The sequence below is a fragment of the Sceloporus occidentalis genome, unplaced genomic scaffold, assembly GCF_023333645.1.
Source record: "Sceloporus occidentalis isolate IW3139 unplaced genomic scaffold, rSceOcc1.0.p SCAF_66, whole genome shotgun sequence".
NCBI lineage: Eukaryota > Metazoa > Chordata > Lepidosauria > Squamata > Phrynosomatidae > Sceloporus > Sceloporus occidentalis.
Genome location: NW_028317046.1, coordinates 2,701,839 through 2,723,784, shown reverse-complemented (window position 1 = coordinate 2,723,784; position 21,946 = coordinate 2,701,839). Strand labels below are relative to the sequence as shown.

The 21,946-nt window shown below is 43.8% G+C and overlaps 1 protein-coding gene and 2 non-coding genes across 3 annotated transcripts; 1 reads left to right on the top strand and 2 right to left on the bottom strand.

The window, feature by feature from the left end:
• Nucleotides 1-60: 60 nt before the first annotated feature.
• On the bottom strand, nucleotides 61-19,190 carry LOC149286878 (ubiquitin conjugation factor E4 B-like). The gene is made up of 28 exons (XM_089493683.1): nucleotides 19,152-19,190; nucleotides 13,645-13,828; nucleotides 11,454-11,589; nucleotides 11,178-11,265; nucleotides 10,864-11,008; nucleotides 10,539-10,764; nucleotides 8,598-8,705; nucleotides 7,473-7,599; nucleotides 7,231-7,331; nucleotides 6,624-6,738; nucleotides 6,349-6,432; nucleotides 5,960-6,016; nucleotides 5,638-5,754; nucleotides 5,440-5,538; nucleotides 5,220-5,333; nucleotides 4,801-4,999; nucleotides 4,513-4,651; nucleotides 4,270-4,369; nucleotides 4,014-4,141; nucleotides 3,686-3,784; nucleotides 3,277-3,512; nucleotides 2,383-2,509; nucleotides 2,007-2,151; nucleotides 1,251-1,385; nucleotides 967-1,158; nucleotides 700-874; nucleotides 400-546; nucleotides 61-135 (listed from the first exon to the last, which is right to left on the bottom strand). Exons 1-28 carry the CDS (start codon nucleotides 19,173-19,175, stop codon nucleotides 74-76), a joined length of 3,609 nt encoding a protein of 1,202 aa, XP_089349809.1. The 5' UTR covers nucleotides 19,176-19,190; the 3' UTR covers nucleotides 61-73.
• A 2,061-nt stretch (nucleotides 19,191-21,251) lies between these two features.
• TRNAL-CAG (transfer RNA leucine (anticodon CAG)) lies at nucleotides 21,252-21,334 on the bottom strand. The gene has a single exon. It is a non-coding gene; the product is annotated as a tRNA-Leu (tRNA).
• Nucleotides 21,335-21,644: 310 nt separating this feature from the next.
• On the top strand, nucleotides 21,645-21,717 carry TRNAR-CCU (transfer RNA arginine (anticodon CCU)). Its single transcript has one exon. It is a non-coding gene; the product is annotated as a tRNA-Arg (tRNA).
• The last annotated feature ends 229 nt before the right edge of the window (nucleotides 21,718-21,946 follow it).

The following is a 21,946-nucleotide window of genomic DNA, read 5'->3' as shown; positions in this document are numbered from 1 at the left end:
TTCTTGTATTATTTAAATATATGTACAGGGTTCCTCTTCTTCCAGAGTGGGCAGCCCAAGACGATTAACCCGTTCAAGGATCCGTGTTTTGCTTGTCGCGCATCCACGCCTGAATCTTTTCCTTTAATTCTGGCACTAAAAGAAGCAAATACAAGGAGTAAGATAAAACGGGTTCGCTTTTAACCAATAGACAGGTAAGAGCCTGCTAGGGGCCGAATGCCTTAAAAACTTACACAATCCTGTCAATGTAACAGACACGAAAGACTATTAAAGGGACAGTACAATGGAAAACGTGGGAAAAGTATTCCTACGGTACAATCACGGATTCAAATACATATGCTGGATAAGCAATGGATGACACTCATAATCGGTGCCTGTACGCATGTGTTTGGCGTATACCTGGCTCGAGCATGCTCTCCGTGAGCGTTTGTCTGTTAAAGGGATCGGTGGAAGAATTCAGAAGATGCCGCAGAATAATGGATCTGTCCATGATCGTTCCAGAGGGAAGTCTCACTGGTTCCGTCATCAATGTGTCCATCAGTGGATCTGAGTGGGACAAAAAAAAAACCACACAATAGGTGGAGACCCTTAATTAGCAAGAAGTTGCTGTAATATTACTAGACGCTCTATGGCTTGTCAGTTAGATGGGCGTTCAAGGAATCCATTCATTGATGCATTAAATAATGTCTGGCAATGTACCTCTGAATTCATCTGGAGCATCGCTGTAATCTATTTCTGCCCGAGCATTTCGAGCCACAATTTCCTCCACCTTTTCCGCCAGAAGCTTGAACTTCTCAATGGCAATCGTAGACTTGATTCCAGCTTTCTTCATTTTGGTAATGACTTCCTCAAAAAGTTCTTTGCTGTAGGACCTCTGGAAGTGATCAATGGTTGAAACGATTAAATTGATAATGTAATTATCCATAAAAATAAAAAAATTGGGGGGGGCGGGGTGGGATGACAAACCTGATCGTCTGCGATTGCTTTTGCGAACCGGGCGCAGTCTAGCTGTAGGTAAATATCTGTGAGCTGGTCCAGAAGCTTTTTTGGTTCAAACCCGTATTTTTCAGGGTTCTCCACCTTCAGGTCTCTGCACTTGGGGCCACACAACTGCTGCAGGTTGAAGTTGAGCATGGCTGCCAGCCGAGGGCCCAGCTCCTGCAATAAAGAAAAATAAAACCCGCCAGGGTCAGAACAGAACATAGCAAGAAGGCCTTCCACCTGGAAACAAAAGGTAACCTGGTACTCACAGGCCGCAGGAACGGCTTCTGCACTTGCTTGGTAAGGATATGGAACATTTCCACGGTTTCAGTAGCCAGAGCGAGGTAAGAGCGGGACACGCGCTCGTCCTGCGCCAGCTGGGACTGTCGAGTTTGCTGCTGATCCTAATGACGATAGACAGAATTTAGCTAACAAGCAGCATTCAGCTCGACTGGACAGAAACCGATTTAGTTTTTAATAAACAGACCCTTAAGCACTTTCAGTGTTGTAACTTGGGAGTGTCTGTGGCACGTATTTCGGTGAGAGAGATGGAGAGAGAGCGAGTGTCTTTGCTTTTAAATAGTCATGTCATTTTTCTTACACATCTATTGCTGTTAATTAAAAACTCCCCCAGCCCCCCGGACTCCGTATAATCTCTAACCCCTCCATGATCCAACACACTACCCCATCCGCCAGCACTAACACACCACTAGCCCAGACAGGAGTCCCACCATAGATGAAATGGCGCAATCGTACCTATATGAGAAGCCAGTGTCTAAAGTCAAAGTGAACAAAATCTGATGACTCTTCCCTTTAAAGCGTCTCTGTGCCACATTAAGTAAAAACATTTGTTATCTACACACATTGGAACCAGGAAAGGAAAAAAAGTAAACCAGCCCCACTTGAGGACATAATCTGTAATTCAAGTCTCAGCTGATAAATTCAGCCACATTTTAATGTTTAATTGTGATGTCGCGGGCAGCTTCCCCAAGGATCCCACCGGGGTTTGAGTCGAGGTATCTCACCCGAGGAAGCTGATCCCAGTGATCCTTATTCCTCATCTCCTCCTGTATCTCATGGATCCGTTTCAAAGACTCCAAACTCTCATCCAACAGGAACGTGGTGTCATTAATCAGCATGTTTATATAGCGCACAAACTGCTTCCCCGAGCTGCAAACACACAGATGGGAACATCAGTCCACGTGGAGTCTTTATAGAAAGTACAGTTTAGGGGTTTTTTTTTTACCTTCACACATATATGTGCATATAGAAACATGTATGTGTCGCAATATTTGCCCTTTAATTGAGATTTACGATGGGCAGACCCACACTTTCCTAATTTGTAATCTAGAGCGGATTCTCCATTCGACTGAAATACAACCGAAGTTATTTATAACTCACTTAAATTCTTCCATAAACGTGCCGTGATGAGCCGGATTCTGCCAAAGGTTCTTGAAAATTGTGCTGATGTGGTAGCGAATGGTGAATTTATCGTAGAACTCGCTGGTGGCGCCGGTGTGTTCAACGTCTGCGAAAGAGAAAAACGTCGGCCTCTTAACGTTCAGTAAAAATACACGGATTTCCCCCGGCGGCAGTTTTATCCGGCTCCAGAAACGCGAGAAACTGGCAACCCTCTGACCGAACGATCATCTGATTTTACACAACTTGACGTGGCGTAATTAATGAAAGCAATCGCTGCTGCAGAAGACCTGCAAGCACTGCTTGCTCGCGACACGAGGTCACGTAATTTACCCACTCTCTGTAAAAAGCAGACTTTCAAGATTTCCTCGCACAGATTTGAACTTATTGGTTCGGACAAAGGAGTTACTTTCTCTTAGATGCATTTCCAAGAACAAGCTTTTGAAATATTTTTAAAAAAAGTCTAGAAATGAGTTAAACGCCACAATCAAAGGAATGTTATCCTGACGACGAGCTTTCAGTGCTTAACAAGAAAAAAAAGAAACCTGGATTTAAACACTTTTGTAAGCAGCTACTGATAGGATGTTACCGTAGAAAATGAAAAAGATTCTTAAAAATTTGTGGGTTTTTTATGCAACAGAAAATTCAAAGGAAAGAATAAAAAGACAGGTCGGCCAAGGTTTACTTAACATACCCGAGTACAGCCCATGGCTTCCCAAGTGGAACAGCAGTTATAATTATAAACAACATGGACGGAACCAGTGTTTCATTTTTTAGTGCTTAGTCTCACCACTTGATTTTAAAAGGGAAGCTCACAGAATTGTTCCAGAAAAACAAGTAATTTTTGTGTTTGTTACCCCACATTTCGCTACGTACCAGTGTAGAATTTCATCAGCGATGGTACAAGGAGTTTTATGGACAAAGGGTGCCCTTCAATCATTTCGAAGAACTTCTGAGTTCTATGCTGGATGGCGGGGTTGGTAACGTACATGACCTCCACCAACTTGGCCACAAGGTAAGGATTCCGGATATAATTCTGGCTGCACAGCAGCACAACCAAGAACGTCACAACATCTTGTGTACAGGGCTCGAAGAGAACCTGAGGAGCATATCTGAGAGGAGAGGCAAACACAAAGGGAAGCTTTGTCATCAGTGTTCCTGGGAGAGGTCTCATCTGATTGATATATATATATATATATAAATATATATATATATATATATATCGCTATCAATCAGATGAATATAGATAATCAATGTATAGAAGGAAAACATATGGTTTACTTACTGCACACTAAAAAAGAGAAACTCCGCTACATCTTCTACATAAAACTCTGGCAAGGCTGCAAACATTTTGGGGACCTCTGGGTTTAAAGGCAACGTTGTACTAAAGGAAGGAAAAACATTATGTTAACATAGGGCGGAATTAAAAAACTAAGAAATGATTTTAAATGTAAAGAACACAGTAGGATCTGGCTTCCAGTGGGAGATTTGGATTACAGATTGCTGGGTTGGCAAGGAGTTACACAATCACTAAATGAACTGTGGTTGAGACATGATGCACGATTAGAACAAAATAAATTAAATAGGCATTAAGTAGAAAAAGCAGGGCTCACTTTGGGAAGGAAGGATCCATGATGCGCAGTATCAGTTGGATCACCATTCCATAGAAATTGAGACATCTTCTAAGGAAGTTTTCATCCAACAAACCAGCATCGGCACAGGCCTTGCAGCGCACCAGCTTCTGCAATATGCCATGTAGCCATGTAAGCATATTGGTAACAACGGACACAAATACAAAAAAATGAAATGAAGTTCATCATGAATGTAAAAATCTTCAACCAAAAAATGATATTCACAAACCAGGCTGACCTTAAGTTGTGTTTTGCAGCGTTTTAACATCTCTCTGTGCCGAGCCGCTAGAGGGGAATCTTTCCACTGACTTTCGTTGTTCTTTAGCTCTTCCACGGTCCTGAAAAGGACAAGAAAAAGTTTGAAAATTTTGTAATGCTGTCCAAAAGCAAGCGCACCCTCAACTTTCATGTGCCTTTTCTCACCGACCGTACAGCTTTACCGGCCTGAGATTAAACATGGTGCTGGAGCCGTGCCACTCACCTGTTCAGCTCTCGTATGGCTCTCAGGCGACGGACGTATCGCCTGCAGCTCGGAAGAATGGCAAGATGGTGGGCGTGCAGGGTCAGGAAGAAGCATTCAGTTGGGAATTTAGGCTCGGAAAATAAAGATGGGTCTTGATCTACAGAAGACATTGATTATGAATATAATGAATATATATCTAAAATATATTCCATGCCTCAGAAATCCCTCTAGACATGTCCAATGTTAACAGGATATAAATTTTTAGAGCCCCTTTATATCGGATGCTTTGCATAAAGAAACACATACTTAGTTCAGATATCCAGCTGCTCACTTCTTCCATCGAGGCTTTGATACGAGTCTCATCGGTCGGCAGTGCTATGCGACATTTGGGGTGGAAAATGTACATGGGATCCACAGTCTCTAGCTTGATTTTGGTGCTGAGTTGCTGAAGCACCCAAAGGAAATTTAGCATGAACCCATCTGTTGAAACAAGCCTGTCGTCCGTCTGCAATACGAAAGAAATAAAAAGAACCGTTTGTTCAGAGATCATCTTTTAAAACAAACCCTATTTATATCAACAGGTGTGGGGGGGGGACTCTTGGAAAAGTAGGACTAGGGGTGCCGCAACGGCCCTTGCAAATACATCAGTGGTTAAGAATTGAATGTGTGTTTTAAAAAGTTGTCCATTTTTTGTTGATATGAAGATCTCTAGGGAAGGAGGTTACCTGCATCTGTGCTTTCTTCATGTTACCAGTCACTATGGCAGCCATGTAGTTAAGAGCAGCTTCTCTGGTCTCTCCATTCAGTAGGATACTGTGCAGAATCTTGAATAAGTCTTGCTGTTAAGAAAATAAAGTTTTCAAACATAGATATTAGATCACTTTTGTCACAGTAACATTTTTCTATATCCGCTTGCGGTAAAAGCAGCTTTGGGAAGTGACGTACCCGTGCGGACTCCAAATAATGCTGTAATGACTGGTTGACCACTCTTGTGTTTTCTAGAGTTATAGCTGGCCCAGAAAAATATTTCTCTACAACTTTATTCTGGAGAGATGATAAAAAAAAATAAAAAAAAAAATTTAGGAAAACAAACAGTATAGGTTTGCTAGAAAGCACCAAAGACGACTTCAACTAAAGACTTACATCGTCCTCGGCAAAAACAGAAAGGCTGAAAAAGGAACCAAGATAAGAAAGCCGCTGAAGCTCCCGTCCTGTGGCAGGGCTTAGAGATTTGGGCAACCAGAATGGAAGCGAGGCTACCTAAAATAGCAACAGAAAAAGGAAAACATTCAATGAGTGACCTTACAGGACATGACTTATCGCACAACGCGATTCTAGAACACATATTCATCATCACATACATTGGTTTAGTGCCCAAAACATTAAAAAATTTAAGATTTGGGAGCCGAGAGCCAGACCGTGCAAAAAAGAAACCCTTAGATCTGTACAGTGCTGTTTAACTTACCAAGCTGCAAACAGGGTGCGTCTTCCCAAACTTCATTTCACAGAGTTCACCTAAAGCCTAGAAGTTACAAGGAAATTGAAATCATTTCTTAATATGTACACTGGAATTAGTGTGATGTGTAACTATTTTAAAGACAGCTTCATGTTATTTTAAGTGCCAATATATTTTGGGATTATACCCATTTATACCACAGCCTACCCAATGACGCGGTGGTCGGTTAATGTTAGCGTTACTGGCTGGAATCATAATAAAATGATATCCACAATCTCTTTATTGGTAAAATTAGAGCTCTCCATCATTAAATCAAATGTGCGGAGTGAACCGGGCCTGGCGTGGGACACGTTTAAATGGGATTTAACAGTTTAAATTGCAAAACGTGGGACGCTCACCATGAGAGGGTATTTGAAGTTGTCGCTGTCCAGAGAACACTCTTTTGCAGCCTGAGCTAAGCCTTGAAGAACGGGGATAAAAATCTGTATGAAAGGGGGAAAAAAAAGAAAACTTTAATGCTAAACATTTCCTAAATCTTTCACCTGTGCTCTTAAATATCTAAACTATAACATTTTGGTGTATCTGATATGCAGCCACCGCTCAGTGAAATATTTTCACATAGATAATGTCTGTTTTTCTAAAGCATAATAAAGAGCCAAAGTCTGGTCTGCACCTGTTTGAAGACCTCTTCATCCTGATACGTGGACCTCACAAGTTCTTGGATGAACCCAAACGGCAGGTTTCGGCAGAGCATGTAGGGCACCAGGAGAGAGGGTTGCTGCGCAGGCCTACGGAAGAGGGGGGGGGGCAAACACGAAATGCACTGAGTGGCCAAAAACTGTGGATGTCACTGATGGCCCTTTATGGGGCGTTATAGGACATAACCACAGTTAAACACAAACAATTTGATTTTGTATAAAATGAAATATATGGACATCGGCTTCTGCAGACTTCTAGACAATTCATTCCTCGAGGGACTACAGGTCAGGCAGAATTCTGGTGCATCTCCAGTATTAACAAAACAAATGATGAAAATGAGAAGTATTAAACATTAACATAATAAAAGAGAAACTGTGATAACGGGACTCAAAGAACTAGGGCAAAGTGGAAAAGCCACTTTCCCAAAACCTTGGCATCAGAACAATTAGGAGCAACGGCACTGTGTTCATTTTTTTTTTACTTAAACCTGATCCTGTGGGTCGGCAGGCAAATTAACAAACAGTAACATAACACAGAATAATGGCACGTCTGCCATGGCAGCAGGAATGGGGCCGAATTACCTTGGCTGTGTCAGTGCACCCTGTAACACCAGGGCAGCATGGCAGATGCACTGCGATCGGAGGTTGCTCAGGAGCAGGCTCACATCTGGCTGGCTGCACAGCTGCAAAGACGACAAAGTAAGCGCTTGCGTTAGATTTCTGCAGACAATGCAGGCAGCAATGCCCAGCAAACATACACACCGCAGACACACGACGTATATCCGTAGTTTCATCAGCGGAGGAATGAGAGGGCAAGTGCTTACCTTCGGTGCTTTCCGCTCCTCTATCCCCACTCTGTCAAAGCACTCGATGAGGTAGTTGAGCATCTCGGTTTCTTTGCACGTGTCAATCGTGAAATGGTCACTGCAGGATTCCATGCTGCTGGCTCCACTACGGGAACATTAAATTATATACGTGTGTATTAAAGAAAATATGCAAGAAAAAAGCAACGGGTTAGTTGGTGAGCAGTCCACACAAAACGTCAGGGCGATTAATAGACAATTGGCGTGCGGAAAACGACCAATCAGCACCCAGAGTTAAGATTTAAATCGTAGGTTGCGCTCGAGGTCATTGCAACCGGACCTCTAGGACTATTCATCACAAAACAGCGGCACAAGGAAACTGCATTTAGTGTATGGTAGCGGACAGGAGTAATAATGCATATTATTAAAATATCTCCTTTAACCATCTTTGGACCGCAACGCCACAAGTTAAGTTACTTTTCTCCTTAATTGCAATTTAGTGACCGTATCATACAGTTCGCTGAGTTTTCACTGAAATGTACAAGTACCGATTTATACGAAGTGCTGAAATCCCTGGTCATCAGAGCATCCGATTAGAACATGCGCAGCCTTAAAACAAATGGACGGGGTAGCCTCTGCATTTTTGCGGTGCTTGGTTAGGTCCCTTTTATATTCCCATTATATTACAAATATTTCCTACCACACAGCACATGAGAAACAGTTAAATATACGACCATTCAACGCACCCACCACACACGCCATCTTGAGAGACATCTCCAAGGGTATCCCGTGATTTTTTATTTTCCTTACGAAACTCGCGGGTTAGTCAACAACAAGAAAAGCAGAACATGCGTCGTAACGGCCGACACACAAAAACCGATGCAGCAAATGCCCACAGCACGGGTCGGTACCAATGGGGTACCCGCTGCCATGAGGATCACCCCAAGTATCCGCCATTTAACCAACACAAGCGTGTAGCTCCGTAAAGCTCTCAGCCACACTAACGGACCAAGTAAAAGAGTGAAGTGGCGGAGCGGAGGCTTAAGTGTTGGGTAAATCTCCAGTGCATTTTTATTCAGCGGGTTAAAGATCTAGTTTCAAGGCCGAGCGTTGAAGGGTGCCATAATCACTGCGTTCCACCAATACCTGCCCCCAAACTGGACGCTAGCAAAATCCTCTTCGTTTTCATCATCGCTGCTGTCCTCACCCTCATCAGAACGGGCGGCAAGGAGGGACAGAGGGTTGTCGTACATACTACCACAACATAAGAACAAAGGGTTAACATGGAAAAGGTATAATTGGGTCAAAAAAAAGAAAAAAAAAAAAAAAAAAGAGGGCAGTGGACACAGCTTCACAAATGTGTATACCTGTCCATCATTAAAATATAATATTTGTTACATAAAAAGAAAACGTAAAGAAGGGATGAGTTAGGGGGACACATGGTGGGCGCCTCAATTGCAGAAGTAGGTTACAGAAACACATTCAAAAGAACGGTGTTAGAAAGACACGTTTATGAATAAAGCCCTTCCTATTTGCCGTGAATAGTCACTCCTGACCCACAATTGGAACAGTTCTTAAGAGCACAACAGGCGGAATATGACGGCGCTATACAAAGAAGTAATAGCATGCGATATGTAAGGACGCGGGGGCGCTGGAAGGCGAGCTCCTGGGTCAGAATTAACCTCTAGTTTCTGCTCAGCTTATACCCCAGCAGCACAAACGGCTGGTCCTTCACCCCGTACAATCATGGTGGGTGATCACTGCTAGCTTCTACGACTCGTGTACAAATTATTACTGCTTTCACGCGACTAATAAGCGGCCCACTTCACCCAAAACAGCTGGGCTTAAAAGTTAATTGTTAAAGTAAAATGGTTTAAGGGTTCAAACGGTAGGAACGGCGGAATATCTATAGATTCAGTATCAGAACTACAGAGAAACGGGCATAGCAAGTCTTTAATAAAGGCTTCATGTCTATCGCACATGAACCGATACTCATCCTTACTCTACGGAGTATACATTTATAAATCAGTAAGCAAAGACAAAAGCCAAAGCGGAATATTCTACAACTCAAGAAAGAAGGTGTGGATGTTACATGGTCTTCTAACATCAAAAACCCTGCAGCCAATGCCCAAACAAGTGATCTGTTATGGGATCTAGTAAACATGCTGCTAAAAACCGATCAGTAACGGATTCACACCATGCATGAAATACCTAACAGGAATCCTCGCGTGCCTCGGGGACAGTCTAGGAGATAACGAGTAAAGACGGATGCCTGAGGCTCGCTGTCTAGGAGAGGAGGGTGGAAAAGATTGAGCGCTGGGAGACGGCACTCGAGGGCTCGGTGACAGATAAGCCACAGGAGAGACGTTGGGCGATCTTTGTCTGGAAGGAATGGGCAAGGGCCTTGATCGGGAGAGCGTACACGGGCTGTTGGGTGGCGAGGACGTCTGAGCTTCTGGTGGGCTTGACTGAATGAGCCGAATGCCACTGGGCAGAGATTGCCTCGCTGTGGACGGACTGGATGTGGGGATTGGGAGGTTGGGTGAAACAGCCAGTGGTAAACCAGCGGGAAACCTGGTGATAACATCTGGACTAGAACCATACAGACTACATCGTAGAGAAAAAGAAAGAAGAATAAAACAGGAAATTAGAGGAAGAAAAAGAAAAAAAGAGAGAGAGGCAGGAACTCAAAGTATACAGCGTGCTACTTATGATGTCAGAGAGTCAGCAAGTTAAGATTAACTGAAAAGTGTCTTCCAGTATGAAAGAAGAAATAAAAAGTGAGGCATAACGCAGAAGAAAGTTCTCAGGCTGCTGTTACATATTCTCCCAACCTAAATGACAAAACAGACTTAAGACTGAGAGCTTCTCTTCAATATCCAACATCACACAGCCCCCCCAGCGACATTCAGTATATCCGGTTGGTGGTAAAGTCAGTGAAAGTCTTACTCACAGCATCAGGCAAAAGGTCTACAGAGGACAACAGCGGTGATATTTAAATGGAAACGATCTACAGCTTTTTTTTTTTTTCTTTTAAAGTGTTCCTCAACAAGGACAAACATTTAGCTCGCTAAGCAAAAGACTTGCCTGGACGCCGAGCTGGCACTGAAGGAGCCGGCATTGCAGAACATGGGGCTGGTGCCAGGATTCGCTGCAGAATTCAGCACGAGAGTCCGTTCAGGTAGCCGAGTGGCTGCAATGGGCTGCGACGTGGCGGTGAGGCTGGCAAACGGGTTATCGTCTTTTGTCTGAGTGGACATCATCAAGACTTCCATCAAAATCTGCCCAATTAAGTCTTTAAAATTGGAGTACACTGAAAAATGGAGAAAAGAGGAACAAATCAAATAATAATAATACACATCATGCGGATAACCTCCACAGACGCGTGAGAGAGCGAGTGGGAAAAAATCACCTTCTTTTGGATTCTGTCTAAACTGAGCCGACAGCGACCTCAAGAAAATAACATCTCTATCCCGGTCCTTCCAGGAAACTCTGAAGATTTTACAGACCAGCTGCAAAGACTGTTCCTCAGAAACCTCGGATCCAGCGGACGGTTCCTGAAACCCCCAGAAAATATTGGATGAATGACATTTCCCGACACTAATCTTTTCACAACAGTCTTAAGCATTCCTCCCTAAGTGGGAAATGATTTAGTGAGCTCTAAGTCGGTGCACAAACCAAATGATTATCCCCCCCCCCCCAAAAAAACCCACACGTTACAGATACCTTATCTGTGAGGCTTCTTTTTTCCCTGCGATCATTTTCATCTACTTCCATGTTCTCAATTCCCGAGTCCACATCCACCTGGGACATGCTGTAAGTAACATATTGGTTAAAAACACCTAAATCAAAGTACGCTGGGTTTACTACCTTTAAATTAATCAGCAGTGATTGTCTAGTACACTTTTAAACTACATTTCAATAAGCCGATCTCCTACATCTGAATGTCTGCAACCCCCCCGCACCCGTTAACTCTTTGCAGTTCTGCCTTGGAAGCGTTACCTTTTTTCACAAGCTACACTGTCAATGTCCATGCTTTGGGAGCGAGAAAGAGACTGAGATTGCGTTTCAAGGCTATTCGATGGGGAACTGCTGAGCGAGCTGACGCCTTCACTACTCTGACTTCCATGAACCACCCCTGCGGAAAAATACAGAAAGAAAATAAACCAAACAGCCTTCGTTATCAAACATGAGCAGAGATATTCCAACTGTACGAATAAAATGTGTAAGATTTGTTGGCTAAATTATATTTAAACGAGCTCTTTCAACGCATATTTAACCTGTGCATAGCGCCAGACAAGCTATTTAAATCAGGTTTTTTGGGGGGTGATTTACACTCTTGCACACTTTAAAAAATGTTAGGTTTAATGCCCCCCCCCCCCACAAAAGCTAAGCAGACCAGGCGGTCTGGGCTCTTTATCTACAGTTTGATTACAACTTATATGATCCTCGGCCAACCGCTAATGCTTAGATGCGAAGTTATTCGTTATATCGATACACCGCTAAGGGGCATTCTTATCAGCATCTCACGAGGGCTCTCTTACATCTGTGTCAGTCTTCCAATGTATCGTTGAATCAGCGCAGGATTTGATGGCAAAGACGAGCTTCTGGTTAAGAAGGCAAGATCCGACCGCTCTTTTTTCTCTCATTAGAGCAAAGAAAAATCCGCACACCAAACCAAAAGCCCTTGGAAAAATAGGATGGCGGCGATGCTAGGTTATTGGGGGACTAGATCCCTGGACTAACCCTTTACTTATCGAGAGGTAAAATGTTCTGTGAAGCCGAAAGGGTTGCCTTCTTGGCACAGGAATCCAGAACAGGCACGTCCATCAGCGCACTTTCCTCTATTTAGGCAGCCCAATAAAACAAGATTTACAGCTCGCTTATACGGTTGATGCACACCGCTCGCCGACGCTCTGCAATGGGGGCCAACGATGCCCAGAGCAGCGCGAGAAAAGGACCGGTCGCCCAACCGAGATACACATTATAAAGGTGAATGAATGGTGACGTGACAGCTCGGGTTCCCAAACTCACCTCATCGGCATTCCCTATAAACACACCCTATGATCTACTAAAGAAAAACACTAGCTGCCTTTACAATTATCGCAGTTTAACCCTTTGAAGCAGGATCTGCTTGCTTGTCTGGCACTCCCAATAATTACAGGCATACCTGGAGAGATTACCCTGCAAATGGCAATCGATCAAAGACTGGGTGATGCATAAAATAAGCAGGAATGTGGGTTAAAAACTATAGGGACATTTAGGTTACACATCTGTGTAACAGGCAATCTGTTTATCCTCGGGAAAGCTAACATGCAGCTGGAACGTAGACTGAACCGGCGAGAAGAATCTGGTTAAATGGTTCCAGGGCGTTCTACATCACACCGGAGCGGAGGAGCCTGTTTAATTCAATTGGAGTCATTAAGAGGAAGGGTGAAATCCTTATGAGATGTAAATTAGCCGAGCCGGTCTAATCACATCTCAACGAGACGGGGGGGGGGGGGGGGGGGAAACATTTCCCGACCTGCGATTACTCTGAACATCTGACTTACAAAACACGCTTTTGTTTATGTCGTCGGGCTGCGTAACACCCAGCAGAGACCTCGATGTCGCCAAAGCGTGGAAGGCGGAACAAACCGTTCTCTTAACGTTACGGTATTTGGACCAAAAACGGAGGAGGATATACAGAAAAAGCTACAAAAAGAATTAAAACCTTACAGTTTAACCAATTGCAAATACAGGACTCACTCCTCGTTTTTTCCATGTCCTTTCTTGTTGCAGAAGCCTCATTTCTTATTCTTGGTTGTGTCTTATATACAGCACAACCTGATATAACCATAGTCTTGTTGTGCACTATATACTTACCCTAACCCATGCACATTTAAATTCAACGCACACAATTTAAAACACTTTTCACAAAGGGAGAGTAGCGTTTCAGTTTCTTGCTGGAGAAACCCGCCAGTGATAGCCCTTCATAATTAATCGTTATTTAGTGAATAAATCACCCTGACACCGAGCAGGCTGCCTGTGAGTTATTCAGTGTGTATTTCAAATACCCCCAACATTTTGGTTATGTTATTGTAGATATCCTTTTTCGGAAGTTTTTAACAATGTTGCCGCAAAGTACCCAGAAAGTGACCCAGAAATCTTGGCACCATTAAAGATCTGGCTCACGGCACAGATTAATCCCTACCTGATGCCCCTATGGGTGAGGTAGCAGGGGTTACTCCCTGAACATTCAAGCCAAGTTGTTGGGATGTGCCCGGGGCGGCTGCTGCTGGTGGTCCAGGGGGATTCTCTCTTTGTGGTGAAGTAAGCGGAGTTGTAGGCTGCGAGGACGGCCCACCAGCTAGCCGAGCAAGGCGCCGTCTCCTAATCTGAAAAATAAAATGAAAAAGAATCAAAATATCTATTCACTTTAAAAAGGCACCTAAAACATCCAAACAGATATAAGATAAAATCAAAAGAAATCGGCGGTCACGTTGGCTAGTTACAGAAGTCCTAGAGGGTGTGAACAGATCTAAGCCATTGGAATTAACTGCTCCAGCGATGCTCTGGTGCCACATGGTCATGGCTGGCTGAAGTTCTGCGACTTAGAACACATACCGGTTACCCTTTCCATTCACTGCCGAGCACAATAAAACATCATATCAAAGAAGAGTTCTGCAAAGTAACCAAAACCTCACGGGGACCACGACAAAGTCTTCCGGACACTTACACCTAAGGTTTGGGCACAGTGGAGTTTGGTGGAAACCACATAGAATATGAATCAATAAGAAGAGACCGCGTATGTAAACGCAAAACTCATAAAAAGTATACCTTTATGAAAAATGAAACCATGAAAGAACTCTTTGAAATATTTGGAATATTGTATTTAAACCGTAGGGGGTGCATTTAAAAACCCCGGTGGCAAAAAAGGAACTCTTCTAAACCATTTCCCTACCCAGCGTCTGCAGAGCAGGTCACCCGATACGCGTTCTTCTGAATACTGCCGAACGAGACGATTATAGGTTTTCCTGATGTAATATTTGCTGGGGTTTTTTTTCTTCTTCTAACTGGAAATTTCCAGTACTCTATATTACATCCCAGGGGGGCTGACTGACCTCAGCAAGGCAGCTCGCTCAATAATAATGGTGCCCTGAAACAGGGCTGCAGCGGCAAGGAGCCAAGCGCCATTATCCATGGTTCAAAGAAAGTCTCGGAAAAGTCCTTTCTATACGCCCAAGGCTGAAAAATGTAACTACTACAATAAAAACACTTCTTCATATTCATAACTCGCAGAGAGTTTCACCGGCTTGGTGGACCTTCTCCTAGATTTGCTCCACAAAATGGTTTTGGGTGGCAGAGACGCAGGACAGCAAGGTGCTTCCGAAAGCGCGGTAGAAATTCAGTGGTTTGGCTTCGGGGGCTCAGTTAAAAAACACTGAAGGGAGTTATGATTTTACAATAGTCAAGAGTCCTTGGTTTGCTGCAAACGGCTCAGCTCGGGAATACATTCCATCTCCCTTCTGGAACATATCATCCAAGGGTCTGTGTTATTTTCAAGGACTTGAAACTGTTTTCAACTCTGCAAGGACTTATATTTGGAAAAAAAAAAATGGGGGGGAAAAAAAACCATATAAAAAAAAATATAAAAAAATTAAAAGGGGCGCTGCATTTAAAAACATAATTTATATTGCGCAATGCAGGAGATGGGTGCCAAAAACACAGGAGGGGAAAAACACACAGGAAAGCAATACCATTAACTGCCCAAACAGCACAGTTTGTCTAAGTGGAACAGCATCGTTAACCAAACTATGAATCGCAATATCGAGTATGTTAAGCAAACGAATCTCAACAGATCCCTCATTCTATTCTAATCTTCTCCTTCAGAAACTTTTACCGGAAACGACACATCAGTTCTTTTCACCTCCATGTAAGTTTTGAGATAGTACAAACGCAATCGATTTCTATTGTCCGTATATCAATACTTCACAGGACAGCATCCCAGTGTGCGTCCAAAGTCCAGCTGGGGAAAATGGATTTACTGGAGGTACAAATGGCAGAACAGGAACTAAGGGGCATCCACGCGAATGGTTATGTTCATATCCTAGCTTAGTGAATAGGTTCCGTGTACATAGCTTTGGTCTAGAATTTGTAAGGCCCTTTTTAATCTCACAGCCCTTGACTGCCTTGGGGTAGAACGGGCCAGCTATCCAAGGACGCTAATCCGGCACAATATCATTTACAATGGGCATACCTGGGAACTCTCAGGGTGAAGGGGTAGATTCTCAGGGTTATACAGACTGCAGCCACCTCCTTCCTATAGCTCACCGCTGCCATCATATGCAACACTCCTATTATGTTATGGCGGATATGCCTTCATATAACGACAAGTCAATATTTCCACGAGGACAGGCATTACAGGCATTCGGGTAACACACCTGACGAGTCGCTACAGAGAATCTGCATGGTGGGCCATTAAAGGGTTAATATTTAAAGAGTCTCAGACTCCGCTCATTTACAAAGTTCTCAGGTAGGACAGTGTTACATCCACTTCCAGAACCTTAGGGGTACTACCAATCACCGTATTAAAGTAGTATAAATTGTCATATGAGAGTTATTAAATTTTCGAATTGATAAATGCATCTGATTTCTCATGCATATTCTTCCTTTAATGAACGAGGGCTGCATAATAAATATACGAGTTTGGCCAAAATTTACCATTAATCAGGAAATTACGTTACGTTTTACATGAAATTACAAAAATATCTTATTATCTTTGATGTACCTTTAGGCCATCAAACACGAACACTGCACCATATAGATTCTGGAACGAGAAGGGTTAATGTTAGGGAAAAGAGCGAGAAATTCCAGATCAATGTATGTTGCCAATAACAGGACATTCTTAGCGTATAGACTAACAGCGAATTGCTTCTGGATTGAAAAAAACCCCGCTACAAATGCATTTTTATTGAAATCTTTTCTATAGTCCAACGTTACTGTAAACAGCATTCACCATACAGTCAGCTGCTGGGTTGCACAAGAGGTATAGCCGGGATCTCAGGCCCGAGCTCCACGGAAAAACATGTGACCGGCGCGTAGGATCGGTTAAACTATTTATATTTTGGGATAAACAAGCTGTCACTTAACTTTCAAGCAAACGAGTTCATACGGCCAAAGCGACGTCATCGGATAATTCAAATACTAAAGGGACACAGCAGCCATCGCAAGACACTTTAAGGAATGCGATGGCTGAGGGGTCCCTTTAAATTGTCATGTGGTGAGTTCTGCAAATACATGGGGGGGGGGTTAATATGTGTTCTTCTAAAGGGAGTCATTGACAGACTGTCCCTTTAATGAGGGAGACTCAAAAAATATGTAGTGAATAAAAGTAGTGATTTTTAACTCCTTTTAAAGGAAATTGTAACTTTTAGAGCATTTATCATGACCAGTATAAATTACACTACCGCTCAAAGGTTTGGGGTCACTCAGCTGTTTTCATGGAAAACAAGGACATTTCTAACTGTAACCAAATTGCAAAAGGGTCTAACCATCAATTAGTCTTTTAAACTTAAACTCGGATCAGCTAACACAATGTGCCATTGGAGCACAGGAGTGATGGGAGTGATAAAGGGCCATTGGAGCATGGGAGTGATAAAGGGCCATTGGAGCACAGGAGTGATGGGAGTGATAAAGGGCCATCGGAACACAGGAGTGATGGGAGTGATAAAGGGCCATTGGAGCACAGGAGTGATGGGAGTGATAAAGGGCCATTGGAGCACAGGAGTGATGGGAGTGAGAAAGGGCCTCTGTACGCCTATAAAAGAGATTCCATTAAAAATCAGCCATTTCCAGCTACAATAGTCATCTAAGACCCCCAATTTTATGGTTTAGCTCCTGCTGAGGTTCATGGTATAGGAGACCCACACACAATGTATCAAACAGACAGGGTGCTAGGACCAACCAACTTGCTATTGTTTAAATGTGATAACATTTTAATGGTTTCTTTGGGTAACTGCCTAAAAAGACAAAGATCTAACAAGGATTTATTTGCACACAAATTAAGGAATCCATACAATCATTTAGGTGGTGACTGCAGCGAGACGGGGTCACCGAAGTACATTGGTTATGGCTCTCTAACAGCGGTTTGCCTATTATGTCAATAAGACTCCGCTTCTTTATAGATAGTCTATTGCGTGGCACACATTGTGATGTACAGCGCCGGCACAGCCGCATGATACCGACGCGTTCCACGTCCTATATAGGACTCTGTGTCCCGGTCCCTGAAAATTGGGACATGTAAGAAGCAGAGAAAGAAAAAAGTAGGACAGGGAGAAGCGGAAAAGATCCGACATCACAGCAGGTACTCTGCTTACAGAAACCTCATCAGGCACCGAGACACAAAGGATCCTTCCTCATCTCAAGCAGCACCGCTGGTTACGAGACAAGAAGTCCTGTTAGCGTGTGGCAGATCTCAGACTCTGACATTTGGAGAGCACGAGGAACGCATCGCCTATATCGTCCTGTATAGATTCTGACACCTCGTCCTGTTATTGCAAAACGCTGTTATGACTCCACTATAACGAACATTGGAACCGGTTAGAATCACATAGATTTCATAATAAACCGTACAGAACAGAAAAGTAATCCAAGTTGAACTTGTCGCTACTCAAGAAGTATAAATATATATATATAAGGTTGGCAGGTTAGTGGAACAGCATCCCAGCAGAGGTGGTAGAGGGTAATACAGTGAGGGTATTAAACATGCATGGGATAGACATATGACTTCTGAATTTAAGATGAGAACAACGACTATCTTTACAGCAGGAGTAACGGGTGACTAGATGGGGCCGATCTGCCAGCAGGTTCTATGTCATTACGCTTATTGAAAATCAGGGCAACGGCGTCCGCAGAGGAATAATTACATTTGATTACACCGACGGCAGCCCACGGGGATATTATACTCTGGCGCTCTGTCCGGGATTCCCAGAGATCCGCTCAACAAACCTCCACTTTTCCTGCGCAGCCAAATTCCGGGCAGATGCGGGACATCTAATTACCTCTTTAGAGCAATGAGTTACTAACGAGGATCGGCGTGACGCGGTCATCACGTAACATTTAACTCCTTAGCTGGAGAGCAAAAATAAAGCAACAAACCCAAAACTAGGTCAACGGCACTAATATTAACTCATCATGGGGGTAGCAGGGCAACAAGGAAGCCCACGCTTAGGGGCATGGGTAATTACGAGTGGTAACGAAGATGAGATTAATTGACTGGCCGAGTATTATGTGAGTAGCAGATGATCTCCCTCTGGTAAAAGGGTGATGTACCTGTGATGTGTAAGCAGGGGTGTATGTAGTACGTGGCTGCCTCAGAATAATGGGAGATGCAGTAACACATCTAGAGCTTGTTAGCTTTTTTAACGATATGTACATAGAAGAGGGGCCAGGGGCTGCCTGCGATTTCTGAGAGTTGCAGCAGCAGACTTACCTCCTGTTACAAAGGCATTAATGATGACTAAGCAGGAGCACAAGCAAGGGGCTGCTGCCTGCGGATTATGGGAGTTGGAGCTCAAGATCCAACTCTTAAGGATATTAATGACTGGCAAGCACAAAGCCTGGGTGGCTGGGGCTTATAAAGGTTACTGTGGGGCTACGATAGATGGATCAGAAGACATTAAGATGGGGTGCAAACGACCTAATACTCCCAATGCTCACCTCGTCAGCGCTCAGCTCCTCCATATTTTTTCTTTTAATGGTGGCAGAAGCGAGGGGTCCGAACACGGGACAGGGGGGCGGTCAGGGACAGACAGGGGCCTCGGGGCTCACAGCTGCATTGTCTGTAATGATAGCCCGTGAGAAACGACACAAAGAACTTCCTGCGACCGGCTCGCTCCTCCAGCACTCGCAGGAACACCGGCAAAAACGTAAACCCGATACACACCGAGCCTCACAGCGAGTAAACCGGAGCCTGTCCGAAACCTGCCGCCTCACACAGGATTATTCATCAAAACAACCGGGCGGCCATCTTGGGAAAATGCTCACGTGACATCAGGAAGGCCTAGACACAGATCGAGAAAACGGACCAATCAACGCACCCGTAGGGCGTGACTACAAGCGGGCAGGGGTGGGACTAGGTGTTGCCGTCAGATACGACAGAGAATGGTGGGGGCCACCTGGTAACAAGGGGAGAGTCTAGTTCCTATGACAACATGGCAGCCACAGGGCCTGCCGACAGGGATGCTGGGAAGATGGCTGCAGGCCCAGCTCATCCGCTGCGAAGCACTATGTACCTAATGTATAGTAATAAAAAAGGCCCGGGGGCCTGAGCAAAAGAGCTTACTGTCTTCATTTACGGTTATCCGCATACATTATTACTATTCCATCAATTTAGAAACAATATGTGCGTAAACCTCATTCACTTATAAAGACATTCTACAGCCTACTTCATTAAACGCCAAACTGACATTTATGTAATTATTAATTAAGCCAGTGCTGTATACAGTAATATAACCCCCAGCGCTGTATACAGTGATATCCCCCCAGCATTGTATACAGTAATAATAACCCCCAGCACTGTATACAGTAATATAACCCCCAGCGCTGTATACAGTAATATAACCCCAGCGCTGTATACAGTAATATAACCTCCCAGCACTGTATACAGTAATATAACCCCCATCGCTGTATACAGTAATATAACCCCCCCAGCGCTGTATACAGTAATAACCCCAGCGCTGCATACAGTAATATACCCCCCAGCACTGTATACAGTAATATAACCCCCATCGCTGTATACATTAATAACCCCCAGCACTTTGATCAGTTATGGTACCATACTCTTTGTTGGCAGCAGTTCAGCCAGTGGTTGGAACCACGTTCAGGAGCACCGGGACTGTTGGGAATTCCATCTAGCTGATTTCTTCCTTACATGTTGTCTCTCGTAGAGGTTGTTAATATGCTTTATGACACTTTAATGCTGGCAGCTATTTAACAGACAGATCAGGGCCGGACTGGGGATGACGGTGCAGCCCTGGCACTTTAAGACCAGCGGCTGCCTGATGGCGGCGGTGCGGCTGATGGATGGATATGGATGTTTTTACGCTGTAACACCCAACCTGCTGCTGGAGTGGCGGATCTGGTCAGTGTGTGTTGCTGTTGGCCAATGGCCCACCGGGCCAGATGGCCATTCAGGGCCTGGACAGAACCTATAGACTGTGTGCTGTATACCAGTAGGCCACTTTGGCGAAGCACCCACATACTTTGGGTTGGGGCAATGAGCACACAATAGCCCTCTCTGTGTACATCTCCCACTGTCCGGGGGGGGGGGGCACTGGGAATAGAACGAGGTTTTGTTCTCTCGTTCCCAAGCCCGCTGCTTACAGGACAACCACTGGGCAGTACAGAGTAAGGGGCAACAAAAGGGTCAATTCTCAAGCTTGGGAGTCTGCGTCTGATCCCTGACTACAATACAATTATTATTCATAATAATAATCTGACCCAGACTGGCACACCAGGCAAATACCACACACTCCCCCGATCTACAGTGTGGAATTTTCCTGTGATTTAGAAATCTTTGTACAATATACCAATAATCATGTCTCTAATGTATATAATTAACATTACAGTATGTTGGAAACTTTACCTAAAGATATTACTTTGTTGCAATTTTATTACAATGGAATCATGTTTTTTTTACAAACCCTGAACTGGGGAATAAGGAAGAACATTCTGTGGGTTGTCATGGTGACAGCTCCACGTTTTCTGTGTCCATGCTAAACGCCCAAAATAAATATAAAGGGGGGAAAAAAACAGGGTTGTCAGAAGTGGGATTCGAACCCACGCCTCCAGAGGAGACTGCGACCTGAACGCAGCGCCTTAGACCGCTCGGCCATCCTGACTTACTTGCAGTGCTTGTACCAAATTTGTCAATAATCTTACATGAACATCCTGTGACGTCATAGGCTGTAATTATAGGTGAACCAATTTTAAAACATGTTTTCGATATGACGCTGCTAATTTGTGCTCCTGTTGTAGGAAAATACTATAAGAATATGACGTAATTTCCTGATCCTCAACACATATTTGTAGCTTTCATAAAGCTAGTACCTCATATTAAATACAGATTATTATTTTTATGAAAACAAAAAAAACGCCAAAACGTTCCCTATACAGATAGCACTAAGTCACCGACATCTTGTCTCCACATAAGCCCCAGTGGCCTAATGGATAAGGCACTGGCCTCCTAAGCCAGGGATTGTGGGTTCGAGTCCCATCTGGGGTGCAGGGGTAATTTTTTTTTACTTCCTTAATTTACAAATGCACAGGAAACAAGTGAGGTCATAAATGTGTAATTCTTAACTACGCATCATCCATTATTATTATTATAGTAAAATACCGGTATAGTGTCTCGTCTGATGATCAGTAGCTTCAGGTAAAGACCTGAGCAGGTATGCGGTGCCCCCTGCTGCCTGAAAATCAGATTGCTTCATGATGTCTCAATAAAATGTAAT

What these genes read in the sequence shown, in the direction of transcription:
- LOC149286878 (XM_089493683.1), bottom strand. Translation starts at nt 19,175, where the DNA reads ATGGAGGAGCTGAGCGCTGACGAG. An exon ending in ATTATTTGGAGTCCGCACGG is followed by an intron (nt 5,334 to 5,439) that starts GTACGTCACTTC and finishes TTTTCTTAACAG; the next exon opens with CAAGACTTATTCAAGATTCT. An exon ending in AGAAGCCGTTCCTGCGGCCT is followed by an intron (nt 1,159 to 1,250) that starts GTGAGTACCAGG and finishes TCTTTATTGCAG; the next exon opens with GAGCTGGGCCCTCGGCTGGC.